Here is a 20,997-nt window from a genome sequence, read left to right as displayed (position 1 = left end):
TAATAATAATAATAATAATCCCAAGAGAGATGGATTGGGCATCCCGATATACACTGATTGAAGACTGGGGGAATCGTATAAAATCTCCCCCAAGTGAGATAATCAATAGATTTACCAATACTCGTGATCCTATCTGTTTCTCCATACCTAAGGATTACTCTGCATCTTTGATGTGGTATAACGCCAAGATATTGGATGGTCGCGCCAGTCAAGACAAAAACAAATTACTCATGGAATCAGTCCGGTGTTATGTCCCAAGGAACTGGAAGATGAAAAAAACAACAACTGAGTTTATAGTCAATGTGATTAGAGAATATTTAAGATTAACTTAAAATATTAAAATAAAATAAATGCCTTCAATGTCGACAAAAATTTCCGATTCTTAAACTTCAAAACATTAAAATTTTCTAATTCTCTAATCACGTTGACTGTTTTCAATTTGATTAGAGAATTAGAAAATTTTAATGTTTTGAAGCTTAAGAATCGGAAATTTATGTCAACATCGAAGGCATTTATGTTATTTAAACATTTCAAGTTAAGCTTAAATTTGAGTTTTAGATATTAGGTCCTATCAGACGAAATACAGTTCTGAGAAGTTACAAACCTAAAAAAAAAGAATAGAACAGAAGGGAAAAGCAGAAAGAAAAAAGTATTAACCCACCCCCCACCCCCTTTTTTTCATTTTTGTTTACTTGTAAATAACTTGATCCGCATTTTCGGAATAACCCTCGCATAGTGTATTTGTAATATTAATACATTAATTTTAGACGTGACTGACTTTTGCGGTCCTCTAATACATAAACAAGTGTTGTTAATGTATTGACGATAGCTGTATTAAAAACAATATTGCATTGAGCTTCCAAGATCCAAATGTAAATTTGTGATAATAATAACCATGAAATTAATTTAATACACTCTAACAGGCGCCATGTCTCGTCCTACACGTCAAGTATTGCTGTAAAGCACTTTGACCACGTTTAGCGATATTGCGTTATATAAATGCTCAAATTATACATGGAGCCGTCAAGACCCCAATATAAAGCTATGATAATACACTAAATTTTTGCTTTCCAAATATCTGCAGGTGATGCTTGTAAAGGTGACAAATGTGGATGTCGGTCCCAAGAAATTTCGAAGCTTGAGTTCCCTTCTTGGCTGCACATTGGGCTACCTTTTTCTAATTGTGGTTATCGAAAGTATTGTGTACCTTGAACCCCACCTAAAGTTGCTCTTGCTGCTGGACAGTGGATGTTTCATTGCATGGTCGCTTTATCTTACAATCACATTTATTTGTAGTGGATTTAGGTAAGAGTGCTTTCAAACGTTCTAAGACATAACAGCCAACGACGAAGCAATTTAATTACCCTTTAAACATTTAATTGCCACTCTCTGGAACGACGAGTATTAAAAATTTTGGCCAAAAAACTCGTTCTTCAAATATCGATTGATTTAAGTGACCCTTATAACGGCAAAGACTCTCAAACCTGGGACTTCCAGATTCCAAGTTTGAGATCTTTTGTCATGATAAGGGTCATGTAACTCTCTCCTTACGAGGCTTTTTTAGGAAAACTCGATTGTTTTGCACTCAAATGGGGGAGATATGAGTATATACTTATACATAATTTTTGTGCAGCATGACAAGCTTCATAAAACAAAGTTTTTTCCAGAAAATGTGTGATTTACAAACGTTTTCTGATTAATATGAATGTTCATTGTATCGTAACGAATGTGACGATTTTCCTGTAGTTGGTAAGGAGAGGCTTACATCGATCGATATTTGAAGAACGAAATTTTTGGCAAAATTTTTAAATACTTGTAAATACGACAGTTAACTGGATATGGAGCGTGAATAATAATGAGTAATATCTCAAATACGCTGTAAATAGCTTTTTAAAAATAATCCAATGGAAATGATAGCTCAAATAAAATAATGCATTGATCAAAATTCCAAAATTGTGCGACGTCATAGTGTTGTGGTATGACCCATATCTTCTTATGTCCTTTGACCTTTGCGACATAAATTCCCACACATTTGACCCAGATATGAATCACCTCAATTTAAGTTTTTGTTATGGATATTGTAAGATTCTTCGTACAGAAATAATGCTTTACAGATGACTTGTCCTGCATAGAATGACATTGTGGTCCCTTATGGCCTGATTGGTTGTGAAGGACATTGAGCATGATTCTTTTTGTAGACCCATGGAACCGGAGTATATCCCGATTACAAAAGTCTGAAAAGGACAATAGCAACTGTTTGCTATCCTTTGGATAAGACGCTAGTCCACCGCCAAAGTACTTTCTGAATGATCTAACAGACACGGTTACCCAATCATTTCTTTGTAAAAACTGGGATCAGAATAAAATCTCGACCCTACCCGGGACAGATCTCGGTCCATTTGCGTGTGAAGCGATTGATCAACCAACTGAGCTATCGGGAACCCCCCCCCCCCCCCCCCCCCCCCCCCACCATGAGAATGATGAAAGAACGTCTATCCGCTACAACATTGTGCATATCCTTTCAATCTTTTGGGTTCTATCACATAATTACAGAAAACGAATATATTATTGGCTCGTTGCATTTAACGTACAATCAAAGTTTTCTCGGTTGTTCTAAATGTTTTCACTGATGAGTTGTGCTATAGATAGTATGCACTTGGCTAAGAAGCTCATAACATTGCCATTCGGAACTATAACGGACCAACACACAAAACATTGTGTAATCATGAACTTTTATAGTCGGAGTAATACAGTTTAGTGAGAATCACTCACAAACGCGAAATACAATCACAAAGGCTTGAGTGACGTCATCTTCGTTCTATCTATACAATACTATCACCAATCGTAAATGCTGCCGTCCAGCCATCCCAACCAATAATATTTTTAGAAATAAATTAATTATCAATATCCTACAAAGAAACAGTAATGCATTGTTAAAATTATTTCCTCCAAAGTTGCTTTAATCTGATTTACGATTTAGAGAAAAACTCTATTTCCCTTATATAATAAATAGTATTCGATAAACCGCCATTTTCCTCCAGTTGCATAATCTAAAAACACTATTTAAATTTATCTGATTTATTTTAAAAAACTCCTTATCATTATGTAAAATTGTTTTTATTTTTCCATAAACCGCCATTTTCCTCCAGTTGCATAATCTAAAAATAATGTTTAAATTTATTTGATTTATTTAAAAAACTCCATATCAAAAAATCTAAAAATACTATTTATCTGATTTATTTTTTTAAAAGTCCATATCATATACTGAATAATGTAAAATAGTTTTTATTTCATCAATCCGCCATCTATTTATCTCTTTGTAGCCTTAATGATCCAAGCATTGGGAATGATTACAACACAGCCGCACTGCCATAGTTGCCAGTTTTTCGTTTTTATGTAAAATTCTATACATTTGGCGTTTTTAACGAAGTTGTTTGGTTTGAAAATATTTGGTTAGAATTTTTGGCATTTTGTCTGTTTTTTGTAAATTTTATTATTTTTTGAGATTGCACGGTTTCACTTATAAACATATTATATCAAGCCACTTACTCATGGCGGAGGGATTAGAAAATTTTGATTCATATCCTGGTTTTATTTTATGTTCACATTTAAAGAGATTTAGTAGATCATGTTTGTCGCGCATCACGTTTCTATGGGATTTAATATGGTTCACAAAAATGTTTACATTGTGGCATCAAATCAGAATTCGCATAGCTATCTTTACTAATGAGATTGATCATGTGACAGATACGCGATACGTGATGCGTGATACGTGATACGCATGATCTGCTAAACTTCTCTATCAAGAGAAAAAAAATAGTTCCAATAGACCTTTGGCATATTCTGTGACTTTAACATATTTTATAAAAATTAATCTGGCAACCTTGCTCGCAGCAAAAAAAAAACGTGTTGACGTCATTATTTCCATGCAACTGTACAAACAAATATATTGATAGCTATAGCGATAATAGCATAATCCCGTAGCAAAACAGCAACGACGATGTTAGCGATGACAAGCTATAACGAGAGAGAAAACAGATTGCAGAACACAGTGAAAGAAAATAGTAATATCATTACTCTGTCTTTTCAGAGAATGAAACGAGTCGAAAGGAATATTCGATTTTGTACCCTGCAACACAACTAGACGCATGATGCATTCACTGCTCAGTACGACTATGTGGTCTAGTGGTATGACACTCGCTTTCGGATCGGAAGGTCCTGGGTTCGAGCCTCGTGCTCGGCGCATAGTTGAGTCCTTGGAAAAGGCTGTTTACTCACATTCTCTCACCGTACTCGGGTTATAATGAGTACCTGTCGGTTAACAACGGTGTCTTTGTCAGAAAAATTGTAATATCTCCTAACAGGCGTCATGTCCCGTCCTAAATGTTAAATGTTGCTGTTGGCCAGGGACCCCTTGTAAACCGCTTTGAGCACATTTAGTGGATATTGCGCTATATAAAAGCTCATATTTTATTTTGCTTAAATATATATATATATATATATATATATATATATATATATATAATATATATATATAAATATATAAATATATATATATATATATATATATATATATATATATATATATATATATATATAATATAATCCTATAGCAATCGCCTTTATTCTCTCCAGATTGAGCCAGTATACCAGCGAAACAAAAAAGGCACGGAAGGAGTTGAACGCCTTTTCTATTCAGCGCCGTAGTGCCAGCAACGCAAACACACTAAGCACCATATCAAATTCATCCAACGATGCATGCTTTAGCTCCATTCCTGCAGAGTCCTCTGACGTCACACAGACTCCGCAGGTCACAGCAACGGATTTTTCAGAGGAAACAACATCCGCTTCGTTCCCCTCCTCCTCCTCATGTTCTTTTTCCAACTATGCGGCTCCACACAACAAGTCAAGCACAATTCGACTTTCCAGGCCAAAGATGAAAATTGCAGATCATAATCACATGACCATTGCTATGGTAACAGATGATGACGACGAGTCAACAAGCTCAACCGACGTTGAGCAATCGTCCTACGAAACCTCTCACAAAGCTAATAGAGTTTGCACACGTAATCATAGAAAGCGATCATCGAAAACATTAACAAAAGCGCAGTACAAAACAAAACATGATGCAGCTGTTGAGCGGCTGTTATCCATGCCAAATGATAAAGACGGTTGTGAAGATGACAAACTCGTGACGCACAGAGCATCTGTGCATTGCAGTAATGCCTCAGGTAAAACTCAGAGATGTGTTAGACTGAAACAAAACCATGGCTCATCAAAATCGCCACATAATGAAGAAATTCCTTTTCATCTGAGCGATAAAAACAACCAGCAATCTTTCAAAATATTGGATAAATCGAATGATGAATCAAAAGATATTTCTATTAATAAGCACGTCGAAAGTGTTGACAAATGTCTGGATGACGTGCAATGTACATCGGGCTTTCATAACAGCAATGACTCCACTGCGTGTGAGGACCAATCTATAAAAGCGTATGGTTGTGACATACCCAAGACAAATTGCTCTAATTCCATAGAGCGAGATAAAGATCCATCTCTAGAAAATTTATGTTCCTCTCTCAAAGAAAATGGATATCTTGCAGACACTGAAAACGTTGTTATTCCATCAAAATTATCAAAATCAAATAAATCCAGAACTAAAAAATCTCGGCATTATTCTAAAAAAAATGTGTCAGATGGCGAAAGCTCTCAAACAAAAGACATCAATTCTGATAGTGACGATGGAGAAATCACACCTCAGTTTGCCCTGTCTGATCGGCTACCACGGGATGCTCCCGCCATCATGGGTCTGTTTAGAATTCGCCAATCGAAGATGGTGCATAGAGCGGTACATCTGACATATTTTCTGACATTTCTCTTTGTGTTCGCCTGTCTGATGCAACTTTATACAGTTTTTGGTGTATATGGCGTACTGGGGAGGATTCGAAGACCACATCCGTGGCCATGGCTAATGTTTCAGACAATTTACAGGTAAGTGGAAAATATAATGCAGAATAAGTTGATGTTTTATGTCTATGATGCAAATCAAACTATCGTTAAGCCGTGAAAAAAAGAACAACACCCGGGTGAAAAAAAGGACAACACCTGGACATCAAAGCCATAAAGTTAGGATGTAGATGTGTATATATATCAATAGCCATTTTTTAAAACTTTCTGTGGCTTCTTTGTCATTAGCGCTCAGAAAAGTGAAGCCTAGCAATAAGCCCCATCAATATTGCCGTACTGTAGAAAAAAAAACACTTATCTAAATTTTGGTTGGAAAATTCTTAGCACGAAGCCTCAGGTGGAGATGAGGGTCACGTTAATCGATCGATATTTGAAGAACGAGTTTTCTGGCCAAAATTGTTAATGCGTGTTTTTTTTTTTTGGAGTCGGGACAGAATGTGTCTTATTCAATTACAAACAAACGATAGAGTGAAACCCCATGCGTGCAAAGAGAGCATTATAGGCTAAAAATTCACTGACTCTCAAGGAAAAGAGGATTTGGCCAACATCCGAATCCCCGGATGCAAGTACAATGCCTTATCCACTCTACCTTCTCGTCCCAAAACATTTATCAGATTGGCTTTACACGGTGTAAGACTATAATATTGGTAAACCTATTGCGTTGATCGCTCTGTTATGTCGAAGATAATTTGTCTAAAACTGGAGGGCTTATTCTATTTTATTGGCTGATTCGGATTGAATATACCAATGATGCATTCCAAGTGATGACAAAACTAAAAGGTTAAAATGAAAACATTAATTTTTTTTTCTTAAACAGCAATTTGGCTTAAAGGACATTATAGATAAGATCAATGGCAGTAATTGATACTGTATATGAATGACATTTTATTGAGATTATATAATAAGAGCGCTTAAAAGATGTGATATTTGCAACTGGGAGCGCGTACTTCCGAATCAATAAAATATTACTGAAAATAAGTCATACTTAGATAAATCAATGGATGAATACACCGTCACATATGTACAATCCGAATCTGTGTAATTTGGTAATTTCAATAACTTGATAACATAAGGTATTGATGCAATTCATCCTCTTCTCTACTTGCTGTTTATAAAAATTGATAACTTGAAATTCAAAATCATAGGTGTGGCTATGTGATCTTGTGGTCTCATACTCGCCTTCGGATCGGAAGATCCAGGGTTCGAGTCCCGCTCGGAGCAGCGCATAGTTGAGTCCTTGGAAAAGGCTATTTACTCACATTCTTCTCTCAACGTACTCATCTGCTGTAAAATGAGTACCAAATCATTAACAGAGTTTCTATGTCAGAAAAAATCGTAATATAGTCTAACAGATGTAATGTCTAGACCTATGTCTTAAGTCTGTTGCTCTTGGTTAGGGTCTCCCTATAATGCGCTTTTAGCTCGTTTAGTGCAAATTGTTCTATATAAAGATCGAAACAAGTGTGTATGAAAGGTGCCAGACAGAGCAAGAAAAAAATACCCAAAAAAAATCCCAATAAATCAGCCGAGGTCGACTGATTTTTTGGGATGGTTTTTTTTCTTGTATTTCCATACACAATTATTCAAAACAATTATCTGAAACAAACTCAAGTTCCGTGATGAAAGAACGATGCAAAGTTAGTGAAATCTCTTCGCCATCGGAAAATAGTTTAGCTTTCTGGAATAGTATAGATTGCTTTTTCTTTGATAATGTCAAGAATAAGTATTAAGAACTGTATCGTATATATTATTATTGTTTCTAAAATAGTGTTTAAAAAGTCGCGTGAGAGAACTTTGCATGCTTCACTTTACTCAGCAGTTATACTGGTATTAAATCGTGTCAAGAAAGAGTTTTGTAAATGTCAACAATATGTATTAAGAACAGTATCATATAATATTAAGGTTTCTAAAATAGTGTTAAAGTGAGTTTTGTAAATGTCAACAATATGTATTAAGAACGGTATCATATAATATTAAGGTTTCTAAAATAGTGTTAAAGTGAGTTTTGTAAATGTCAACAATATGTATTAAGAACGGTATCATATAATATTAAGGTTTCTAAAATAGTGTTAAAGTGAGTTTTGTAAATGTCAACAATATGTATTAAGAACGGTATCATATAATATTAAGGTTTCTAAAATAGTGTTAAAGTGAGTTTTGTAAATGTCAACAATATGTATTAAGAACGGTATCATATAATATTAAGGTTTCTAAAATAGTGTTAAAGTGAGTTTTGTAAATGTCAACAATATGTATTAAGAACGGTATCATATAATATTAAGGTTCTAAAATAGTGTTAAAGTGAGTTTGTAAATGTCAACAATATGTATTAAGAACGGTATCATATAATATTAAGGTTTCTAAAATAGTGTTAAAGTGAGTTTTGTAAATGTCAACAATATGTATTAAGAACGGTATCATATAATATTAAGGTTTCTAAAATAGTGTTAAAGTGAGTTTTGAAAATGTCAACAATATGTATTAAGAACAGTATCATATAATATTAAGGTTTCTAAATAGTGTTAAAGTGAGTTTTGTAAATGTCAACAATATGTATTAAGAACAGTATCATATAATATTAAGGTTTCTAAAATAGTGTTAAAGTGAGTTTTGTAAATGTCAACAATATGTATTAAGAACGGTATCATATAATATTAAGGTTTCTAAAATAGTGTTAAAGTGACGCCAAAGTGCTTGCAAAAAAACGTATAGTTCACCCCACTCAGCAGATACAGTAACATGAAGTCATGTCGACATCGGATGACTATTTCTATGATGCAACAAATTTATATCGATTTTGAACCGATTTGATAATTACGTCTTACGATACGATAAAATTGAAATGTCTTCCAGGTATTTACCCAGTAATGTATTCGATCGTTTTGATTTTAAAAGTTGCCAGTCATACTGAAATAACAATCTAAGGTTTACTATTGTTTATATTCAATATATAGGAGTTATCACCTTCAGCATCACCACCATAGCCACCATTACGAGTAGCACCACCATCACCATCACCACATCATCATTATCATCATTTCCATAACACCGTCACCATCATTATTCTCCTCTCTTTCTCCTCCTCTTCTTCTCCCTCCTCGTCATCATCTATATTATCATCAGCATCATCATCATCATCATCATCACCATTATCATCATCATCATCATCATCATCAGCAGCAGCAGCAGCAACAGCAGCATAAGCAGTGTTAGTAGCCGCATCAACATCAGCAAAATGATTACCTACCTGGTCAATTTTAGCTTGATGATATTATTTTCTCATCCTAATATAAAATTTTGTTGTTGTACATACAATAAATATTAATCATTTTCGCGGTGATAAAGAGCTGAATATGGGATCCAACTGATACGGCACCCATGGCTAGCGAAGTTTCAAAATGGTTTTTGAACATTTTAAAAGTTGTGTGCATAATTGATTTCCATCTCTCTCCTTATCTCTCTCTCTCTCTCTCTCTCTCGTTCTCTCTCTCTCTGTTTCTCTCTCTCTGTTTCTCTCTCTCTCTCTCTCTCTCTCTCCCTCTGTGTGTGTGTGTGTGTACGTATGTGTGTATGTATGTGTGCATGTGTGTATGTTTGTGTTTCTGTTATGTAGCTATCTATCTTTCTATCTATCTATCTATCTATCTATCTATCTATCTCTTTCTTTCTCTCTCAATGTCTCCCCTCTCCCCTGCTCTCTCTCTCTCACACACTCTCTCTCCCTCTCTCTCTCTCTCTCTCTTTCTCTCTCTCTCTCTTTCTTTCTCTCCTTCTCTCTCTCTCTCTCTCTCTCTCTCTCTCTCTCTCTCTCTCTTTAGTTTTCTACGCTAAGGAGATATTCCCTGACATTGATGACCCCGATATTCCAAAATGATTGTCTTATCTCCCAACATCACGTCTTATCATTTCGCATTCGATGCTTCCATCATCCAAAAGTAATGGCTTTTTCCTCTCATAAATTTCCGTATCCCGTCAAATCAGCCGCCTGTACTCTCGCATAAAAGACCAATCTTGCTTTTTTTTTTTGTCAAGCCAATTACATGATTTAATAAATTATGTTGTTATTACTGACCACACGGCTAAACGCCGCACATCGGCCTTTTCAATTAATGTCGGTGATTCGGCAGTTCGTATCTCGTCTCGTAATAAAAGTCGTGCAATGTTTACCGAAGGAAGTCGAAGACTAAATGGCTAAGAATAAATAGAAATTTCAGACTCCCGCGTACTGTCATAAAGTTAGGCACTTCTGGTTATATTCCACCTAAAGGCTCTGTTGTTGTTTTTTCGTGAAGCCATTTTACACGGCTTAATAAATTTTGTTTTTACTGACCAAAGGGCCAATTTCATGTTATATGTACTTAGCGGTATTTACTCTCGTCTTGTAATAAAAGTCAAGCAAGTTTACTGAAGACTGGATAGATAAGAATATTTGAAACTCTCAGGCCTCGGCGTATAGTCCTTGAGTTGGACATAAGGCGCAATAAATAATTACCTAGTTATACACAGAGGCGAATATTAAAAGAGTGCTAATTTAAAAGGACGCTTAACGGGCGAAATGGACAGTGATACCACAAGTCCAGCTGGTGAAATAATTGAAGCATTGTAAAGCTCATAGAGCATAATGAAACCGAGAAACTGCACTAAAATCACATATTTATTCATTGTCTTAATTTTATGCCTTTTCCATCAAACATTAATATAACACATTTTAATTGTACTGGTGTCATGTTAAGATCAACGTCGCGTTTTGTAAATAAGTTTTGATGCTGTAGTATCATACTTCCATCTCTTCACGCCTTACTTAAGAAGTTTGCACTTCCAATTATGGTTGATCAATTGAAAGCAGATAAATTATTTGCCACTCAGATTTTAAAGCTTATTCAAATACCCTTATTTACATCGTTGGATAATGATTGGTTGATGTAATGTAGAAAAAAGCACATTTAATTGTTTACACTTTGGAAAGGAGATATGGTCCCCATCCATGTTTATAAAGTAGCGTTGGCTGACCTGTAATAGAAAGAAAACAAAGGTTCAATCTACATTTCCCAGGCCTATACTTTTCTACACTCACATTTCCATCAAGGGGAAGTCACCGCGTCCATCAGCCTCGACTGATTCGATTACGAGAAAATTGCCCGGGATTGGTGGTCTCATCTCTCGCAATTACCGTCATGATTGCGGCCCCTATTTTTCCCATTACGGCCCCCATCTCCCCGCATTAAGGCCCTAACTCCCCGCATTAAGGCTGAGATTGCTTTCTGTCAAAACGTGTTTACCAAGTTATTCCCCCTGACTGTCCCCTTAATTACACATATCGTCTCCCCTCATCGAATGCACTCCTCTACGACTTGTGGATACTTACATTTCTATACTTTGATATCGATACCTATACTTTGAGGTCCATGCCGGGTGTGTCTTTTTTACGAAACCCGCCGAAACCCGCCGAAACCCGCCGAAACCCGCCGAAACCCGCCGAAACCCGCCGAAACCCGATGAAACCCGACGAATCCCGACAAAGTTATGGGAAGTAGGTGGCTGTGGGGAGTGAACCTAGAACTCAGGGAAGTGTACACCATTGGGAGTGAACCTGGGACTGGGTTTCGGCGGGTTTCGTAAAAAAGAACCAGTGCTTTTTTACGAAACCGCCGAAACCCGCCGAAACCCGGCGAAACCCGACAATATACAGCAAAGTTATGGGAAGTAGACAACTGTGGGGAGTGAACCCGAGACTCAGGGAAGTGTACACCAGTCGGGAGTGAACCTGAGACTAAGTTTATCGGCCGGTTTCGGCGGGTTTCGTAAAAAAGAATTAGTGCTTTATTAGGAAACCCGCCGAAACCCGCCGAAACCCGACAATATCCGGCAAAGTTATGGGAGTTTGGCAACAGTGGGGGTGATCCTGGAGTCAGGGAATTGCACACCAGTGGGGAGTTAACCTGGGACTGTGTAAAAAGGATATCAGTGGGAAATAAACCTGGGACTAAAGGGACATGGATACCATTGAAAGTTGAAGCCGGATATGGGAATTGAGTACCAGAGGAGAATGAACCTGACACTATAGAAGGTGGGCGCCAGTGGGGAGTGAACCTGGGATTCAGGGAATTGCACACCAGTGGGGACTTAACCTGGACTGTGTAAAAAGGATATCAGTGGAAATAAACCTGGGACTAAAGGGAGATGGATACCATTGAAAGTTGAAGCCGGGTATGGAGTTGAGTACCAGAGGAGAATGAACCCGACACTATAGGAGATGGGCGCCAGTGTGGAGTGAACCTGGGACTCAGGGAAGTGCACACCAATTGGGAGTTAACCTTGGACTGTGGGAGATGGATAACTGTGGGGATCCGAGCCGAACTATAGGAGTTGAGTGCCAGAGGAGAATGAACCTAACACTATAGAAGGTGGGCGCCAGTGGGGAGTGAACCTGGGATTCAGGAATTGCACACCAGTGGGATTTAACCTGGAATATGTAAAAAGGATATCAGTGGAAAATAAACCTGGTACTAAAGGGAGATGGATACCATTAAAATTTGAAGCTTGGTATGAGAGTTTGGTACCAGAGGAGAATGAACCTGACACTAAAGGAGGTGGGCGCCAGTGGGGAGTGAACCTGGGACTATGTAAAAAGGATATCAGTGGAAATAAACCTGGGACTAAAGGAGATGAATACCATTGAAAGTTGAAGCCGGATATGAGAGCTTGGTACCAGAGGAGAATGAACCTGACAACAAAGGGTGTGGGCGCCAGTGGGGAGTGAACCTGGGACTATGTAAACAGGATATCAGTGGGAAATAAACCTGGGACTAAAGGGAGATGAATACCATTGAAAGTTGAAGCCGGATATGAGAGTTTGGTACCAGAGGAGAATGAACCTGACACTATAGGAGGTGGGCGCCAGTGGGGAGTGAACCTGGGACTATGTAAAAAGGATATCAGTGGGAAATAAACCTGGGACTAAAGGGAGATGAATACCATTGAAAGTTGAAGCCGGATATGAGAGTTTGGTACCAGAGGAGAATGAACCTGACACTATAGGAGGTGGGCGCCAGTGGGAGTGAACCTGGGACTATGTAAAAAGGATATGAGTGGGAAATAAACCTGGGACTAAAGGGAGATGAATACCATTGAAAGTTGAAGCCGGATATGAGAGTTTGGTACCAGAGGAGAATGAACCTGACACTATAGGAGGTGGGCGCCAGTGGGGAGTGAACCTGGGACTATGTAAAAAGGATATCAGTAGGAAATAAATCTGGGACTAAAGGGAGGTGGATACCATTGGGAGTTAAAGCCGGATTTGGTAGTTGGGTACCAGAGGAGAGAGAAACCTGACACTATAGGAGGTGGGCGCCAGTGGGGAGTGAACCTGGGACTATGTAAAAAGGATATGAGTGGGAAATAAACCTGGACTAAAGGGAGATGAATACCATTGAAAGTTTAAGCCGGATATGAGAGTTTGGTACCAGAGGAGAATGAACCTGACACTATAGGAGGTGGGCGCCAGTGGGAGTGAACCTGGGACTATGTAAAAAGGATATCAGTGGGAAATAAACCTGGGACTAAAGGGAGATGAATACCATTGAAAGTTGAAGCCGGATATGAGAGTTTGGTACCAGAGGAGAATGAACCTGACACTATAGGAGGTGGGCGCCAGTGGGGAGTGAACCTGGGACTATGTAAACAGGATATCAGTGGGAAATAAACCTCGGACTAAAGGGAGATGGATACCATTGAAAGTTGAAGCCGGATATGAAAGCTTGGTACCAGAGGAGAATGAACCTGACACAAAAGGGTGGGCGCCAGTGGGAGTGAACCTGGGACTCAGGGAATTGCACACCAGTGGGGAGTTAACCTGGGAATATGTATAAAGGATATCAGTAGGAAATAAATCTGGGACTAAAGGGAGATGATACCATTGGGAGTTGAAGCCGGATTTATTTCCCACGGATATTCTTTTTTAGATATTCACAGGTTAACTCCCCACTGGTGTGCAATTCCCTGACTCGCAGGTTCACTCCCCACTGGCGCCCACCTTTTATAGTGTCAGGTTTATTCTCCTCTGGTAGCCAACTCCTATAGTTCGGCTCGGATACCCACAGTTATCCATCTCCCACAGTCCCAGGTTAACTCCAAATTGGTGTGCACTTCCCTGAGTCCCAGGTTCACTCCACACTGGCGCCCATCTCCTATAGTGTCAGGTTCATTCTCCTCTGGTACTCAACTCCCATATCCGGCTTCAACTTTCAATGGTATCCTTCTCCCTTTAGTCCCAGGTTTATTTCCCACTCATATCCTTTTTACATAGTCCCAGGTTCACTCCCCACTGGCGCCCACCTCCTATAGTGTCAGGTTCATTCTCCTCTGGTACCAAACTCTCATATCCAGCTTCAACTTTCAATGGTATTCATCTCCCTTTAGTCCCAGGTTTATTTCCCACTGATATCCTTTTTACATAGTCCCAGGTTCACTCCCCACTGGCGCCCACCTCCTATAGTGTCAGGTTCATTCTTCTCTGGTACCAAACTCTCATATCCGGCTTCAACTTTCAATGGTATTCATCTCCCTTTAGTCCCAGGTTTATTTCCCACTCATATCCTTTTTACATAGTCCCAGGTTCACTCCCCACTGGCGCCCACCTCCTATAGTGTCAGGTTCATTCTCCTCTGGTACCAAACTCTCATATCCGGCTTCAACTTTCAATGGTATTCATCTCCCTTTAGTCCCAGGTTTATTTCCCACTGATATCCTTTTTACATAGTCCCAGGTTCACTCCCCACTGGCGCCCACCTCCTTTAGTGTCAGGTTCATTCTCCTCTGGTACCAAACTCTCATACCAAGCTTCAAATTTTAATGGTATCCATCTCCCTTTAGTACCAGGTTTATTTTCCACTGATATCCTTTTTACATATTCCCAGGTTAAATCCCCACTGGTGTGCAATTCCCTGAATCCCAGGTTCACTCCCCACTGGCGCCCACCTTCTATAGTGTCAGGTTCATTCTCCTCTGGCACCTAACTCCTATAGTTCGGCTCGGATACCCACAGTTATCCATCTCCCACAGTCCAAGGTTAACTCCCAATTGGTGTGCAATTCCCTGAATCCCAGGTTCACTCCCCACTGGCGCCCACCTTCTATAGTGTCAGGTTCATTCTCCTCTGGTACTCAACTCCCATATCCGGCTTCAACTTTCAATGGTATCCATCTCCCTTTAGTCCCAGGTTTATTTCCCACTGATATCCTTTTTACACAATCCCAGGTTAACTCCCCACTGGTGTGCAATTCCCTGAATCCCAGGTTCACTCCCCACTGGCGCCCACCTTCTATAGTGTCAGGTTCATTCTCCTCTGGTACTCAATTCCCATATCCGGCTTCAACTTTCAATGGTATCCATGTCCCTTTAGTCCCAGGTTTATTTCCCACTGATATCCTTTTTACACAGTCCCAGGTTAACTCCCCACTGGTGTGCAATTCCCTGACTCCCAGGATCACCCCCCACTGTTGCCAAACTCCCATAACTTTGCCGGATATTGTCGGGTTTCGGCGGGTTTCGGCGGGTTTCGTAATAAAGCACTAATTCTTTTTTACGAAACCCGCCGAAACCGGCCGATAAACTTAGTCTCAGGTTCACTCCCGACTGGTGTACACTTCCCTGAGTCTCGGGTTCACTCCCCACAGTTGTCTACTTCCCATAACTTTGCTGTATATTGTCGGGTTTCGCCGGGTTTCGGCGGGTTTCGGCGGGTTTCGTAAAAAAGCACTGGTTCTTTTTTACGAAACCCGCCGAAACCCAGTCCCAGGTTCACTCCCCAATGGTGTACACTTCCCTGAGTTCTAGATTCACTCCCCACAGCCACCTACTTCCCATAACGTTGTCGGGATTCGTCGGGTTTCATCGGGTTTCGGCGGGTTTCGGCGGGTTTCGGCGGGTTTCGGCGGGTTTCGGCGGGTTTCGGCGGGTTTCGTAAAAAAGACACACCGGGTCCATGCCCTAAAACCGATTTTATTCTGGGGTTTTGAAATAAATGTGTTTATACTTTGATATCGATACATAATATTAATCCACAGCCTCAAAACGACATCATATCGGATTGAAATATATGCTAAAAATTTAAATTATAGTAAAAATAAAAAAGACAAGACTTGGTAAAGTTTATTTCATTTATTACCAGAATACCTATCGCTTTCTTAATATATAGAAAACTACAAATTTATAGCTTTTATCATTTAAATTTTAAAATCACTATTCATATTTCTGGTTCATCACGATATAATAACGAATCGAGAAGGCAGATCACATTTATGACCCTCCGATTCAAAACGGTATTCCGTCAGGAGCGTCTTAGGTCCTGAAAATAAAATTTATGGTTAAAATTAATATATCTGGGTTACGTTCATTCAATTTTTCAACAGAGATAATGAATGTAGTTTCTCAATGTGGTCAGAGTTGGAATCTCATACTTCTGTTGGATTTGATTTAAAGTTATTTTTTCAACACTAGTCTTAGTTTATCCCGACATGTAATCAGAATGAGCGCTGAGGCACATTTAGTCTAAGTGTGTATTTAGTTCAATCTGAGATAATGATAAGTATACTGTGATTCTTTCAACCATTCTACTTAAACAGTTCCGACTATATCCGGTGCGCAATGTATTTTTATTAATGAATCTTTCCACCTGAAACCTTAATATCTCCAAACGTTTTAAAAGTCTAAAAGTTCAATTCCATTCTCTCTCTCTCTCCCTCTCTCTCTCTCTCTCTCTCTCTCTCTCTCTCTCTCTCTCTCTCTCTGTGTGTGTGTGTGTGTGTGTGTGTGTATATCTATATCTATATCTATATATATATATATATATATATATATATATATATATATATATATATATTTCAATATTTACCACAATGTTGGAGTCAGTCTACATCGATGTTTCAGGCCTTTTCAGCCATCGTCAGGACTGTGTTACATGAGTTTGGTTTGTTGTGTGTTGTTGCTTGTTGAAGTGGTTCCGTAGGTTTGTAGTTGATTAATATGTACTTCCTTCGATGTAGACTGACTCCTACATTGTGGTAAATATTAAAATAATAATTCGCTCCATTGCTACATGTCGAGCACTATTCGCACCATATTTGTGTCCAACACGATTCAATATGTATATATATATATATATATATATATATATATATATATAATATATATAATATATATAATATATATATATATATATTGGTACGTTCAATATGTATCTGTGGTTATTTATTTGGACTTAATTTTTTTTTAATCTAAAAATCTCATGTCGTTCACCTCAAAACCAATACCTTATCCAGCAAGCAAGGATGCGACAAGTTTTAAATTGTGAAGACTTAGTGAAGGATTGGAGACATGACAAATTGTAATTAACTGGGATAGAAATTCTCAGCCAGATAAATTCACCCCCCCCCCCCCCCCCCCCGCTCCCCCTACTCCGACCCTCCCAATTCATATTTTCTTTCTACGATTACTCCACTTCTTGACCTGCCCTCTCCCTTGCCCTTAGCCATCCTCTACCTCCCCTACCCTTCTTATCTTAAACTCAATAATTTCATCGCGTTCAAGTTCTAAATCTTCTGACATCGTGCGATCTCGGGTAATTGGATATTTTCGTCCAGCATGTCACCCGGCAATCGATACTAAAGCGCATTAGTTTGTTGAGAAAGACGCCCAACCTGGGATACCCTACAATTTTCATTAACAAGATAAACAAAGGGAAATGGGTGAAATAGGATCGATACCGTAAATTGTCTAGACAAGACATCGATTGATTGAATTGAACTGAATGCATGTCTTTGATTACTATCTCCCAAGCATTGAAGTAGATCACTCAAGACACTAGTTATCGGGCCTTCAGAGAAAGAGAGGAGTGCAATGACGATACATTTACTTGGAAGAATAAATGAACAAAGTGTAAACTTGTTCATAGACACGAGTATATAACGCTCATCCAATCTCTATGTTAATATGAACAAAGGGCTTGAGAACTGTTGCAATATTTCTTTTCTCTTGGCATCGTACATTCAAAACATAGGTCGATACAATCACCAATTTTGGACGCTAGGACAACACTGATCATTGGACTTAAACGATATGGAACTCAATGAGTCAATCTGACGTTATGTTAGAATGAACAATATAAAGGAAATAGACTTAAAAAGTCAAATTACCATAACTAAGAAACTTGAGGATTTTTAACCTTACGGACTACAGGGAAATCGTCACATCCGTCACGAATCAATAAACATCGAACCTTTTAAGGCTTGTTTTGTACATCGCAGAATTTGATGAAAGATCTTCTTATGATTATCAGAACTTCATGCTGATTTGTAAAGTCCGTCTTGTTGCACTTAGTTATGTCAGAAAAATGAGTGAAGCGGCACTTAAATTATGTTGACAACAAGAAATGAAGTGAGTAGGAAAGTGCCAGAAGACAATAGAGAATAATATCTTCACGGCGGCGATGGGGGCTCGAACACTCACGGTCGTGGATAGTTCATACGGTAGAATCACGATCTCCCCGGCCAGGAGGAGTTGTCGTACCAGTAAGGTCGCGGGTTCGAAACCCCATAGCCGCCGCGAAATTTTTATACTCCATTTTTTTCTGGCACTTTGCTACTCTCTTCATTTCTTGTTGTTACTTAATTATGTAATTATGTATAGCGCCTACCTATCGCTTTTAAGTTTGATTGTGGACAATCAATTTGCATAAAGGTTTGCTCGTTTGGACAACACAGGCTAAAGGCACCGTGTCCACCATGTCAATAATAAAAATGCAACTTGACCTCCTGAAAAATACAATTGGCAAGTCCCAAGTTTAACAGTTGTTGCTCGCTAGGTGAAAACGAGTTTGTAAGTCTGGATTTATATACAGATCATACTAGAGGAAATTATTATTTGAAATAAATTCATCTGTGTTTTTTTAACCAATAGGCGAGTCATTTACCCAATTTGCCGCCTCCCTGGTTCTCCTAGCACTTTAAAATGACAACAAGCATATCACATTCCATCCATTGTCTATCCTCCGTCTCTTTGTTACACTTATAATGGATGTCTAATGGAAAGACAGACGTGAAACTTTATTAAAAAGGGTATTATATACAATTTAATTTTCAGATTTACTCATGTTCTTGTATAATTAATACAGACCTGACGTGTTCCTAACGTAAAATGACTTTGTCCTTGAGTAATGTCTGATGGAAAAGAATCTCCGTGTATTTGACAAAATAGGTTTATCTATAAAAGTAGAAAGTGTTTTTATACGGGCTAGACGTCTATATTTATCTTAGAGGAGTGAATTACCAAAGTATGTCACCGATATATCTAGAGGATGAAAATGTTGCGATGTGGTATCTATTCACATTCATATTAACTGCCTGCGCTATTTTCCTGCCAGTCCAATATCTTTTTTTTTTCATACTGACCCAAGCGTCATCCATATTTATATTCATGGATACACCGCGACATAACACATAATTTATTTAGTACACTTAACAAAGTTAAATATGTTCACCTAGCAAACCCCTCTCTGTACCCGAGTCGCATGTGATAAAGAGTGTACCCAATAACACATCGCTGTGTCTAGAGTTATTGTCCGCCGCCAGCCACTCTCTAATCACGTAAAATATCCATTGAAAGAGATACGGGATGAGACTACGCAATGCTTCGCCACAAACGTGACTAGACTGTCTCGAGAAGACAAGTTGATGTTGTGATATAACTTTGGCAATAGATTGGGGAAATATATTAAACCTAAGGCTCCCTTTCCTCTTTTCACGAAACAGCTTCTCAAATATCTCAATTTTTTTTTTTACAAAGTCCCAGGTTATAAATTTTTGACAAGCTAGAAACCGCCATGATCTAACAATATGATGCATGAAGTAAAAAAAAAGAATTACGTATATACAAATTTTTATACATGTTTTTCGGTGCCCGGCTATGTGGTCTTGTATGACAGTCGCCTTCTGATCGGAAGTTCCAGGTTCGAGTTCCGCTCTGAGTAGCGCACAGTTGGGTCTTCTTTACTCACATTCTCTCACCGTACTCAAGTGTAAAATCAGTTCCTGGCCTTAACAGCGTTGTCTGTCGGAAAGAAATGTAATATCCCTAACAGGCGTCATGTCTTGTTCTATATGTTACATGTCGCTGTTGGTCAGGGACTCCTTTGAGTAAAGCGCTTTGAGGAGGTTTAGAGGATATTACGCTATATAAATGCTCTTGTCTTTTTAAAACATTTTTCTCAATTCCGGCATTTTTATATAAAATCAAAAACCTTTTATGTTGTCTCTCTCTCTAGAAGTAGCGGTCTGTTTGATCCAAAATTTCTTAACCTGCAGTTGAGTTCTTGTCACAAATGTCCCCCCCCCCCCCCCCATGAGAGAGCTACCCAAACTCTTATTTTGATGAGTAATCAAACGTTCAATTTAAACAAACACATCTATAGTGATATGATTTGAGAGTACTTCTAGGACAAAATCTCTTTTTGAGAAGACAAGAAAATCAGATCACTCGATTCTGTGAGGAAGCAAAAAAAAAAAAATATATCAACTTAACCATTGCTCAAAACAATGTAAATAAGATTGCTTTGCGTTTCGCTCCAAAGCACAAATTTTGACATTTGACAATAGATAGTATGCAGATGACGTCAATCAGGCCTTTGTTATTGTTTTTGCCATCCGCGTTTGTGAGTTGTTCTCACTAAACTGTATTAACAAGACTATAAAAGTTCAAGGTTACACAGGGTTTGTGTGTTGGTCCGTTATACTTCCGGATGGCAATGTTGTGAACTCCTTGGCCAAGCGCATTCTATCTATACAATGGTGGTATATACCTGATCTATCTGTTGATTCATTTACACTGAGCTTTTCTCTGATGCTGTTTACTGTATTGATGCCCATTCGGGGTTCTTTATACAAGTGTATTAAACAAACACATATTATAGTATATAACCGATTTATTTACTTATTTGAAGGTCTGATAACCCAGATTATTATAGGCTCATTGTTGTAA

General features: G+C 38.4%; 1 protein-coding gene across 1 annotated transcript in view; it reads left to right on the top strand.

Moving 5' to 3' along the window:
* LOC144970165 (uncharacterized) overlaps positions 1 to 20,997 on the top strand; it is a 70,166-nt gene that overhangs the window by 13,664 nt on the left and 35,505 nt on the right. Inside the window, exons 3-4 of the mRNA XM_078909513.1 lie at positions 1,085 to 1,305; positions 4,636 to 5,991. Coding sequence (XP_078765639.1) covers positions 1,085 to 1,305; positions 4,636 to 5,991 — 1,577 coding nt within the window. The remainder of the gene's footprint in view (positions 1 to 1,084; positions 1,306 to 4,635; positions 5,992 to 20,997) is intronic.

This window comes from Berghia stephanieae, chromosome 4 (genome assembly GCF_034508935.2).
Source record: "Berghia stephanieae isolate SIO BIC M18660-M18661 chromosome 4, UCSD_Bste_1.3, whole genome shotgun sequence".
NCBI classification, from domain to species: domain Eukaryota; kingdom Metazoa; phylum Mollusca; class Gastropoda; order Nudibranchia; family Aeolidiidae; genus Berghia; species Berghia stephanieae.
The sequence above is the reverse complement of the archived record's forward strand: the minus strand, read 5'-3'. Positions and strand labels throughout refer to the sequence as shown.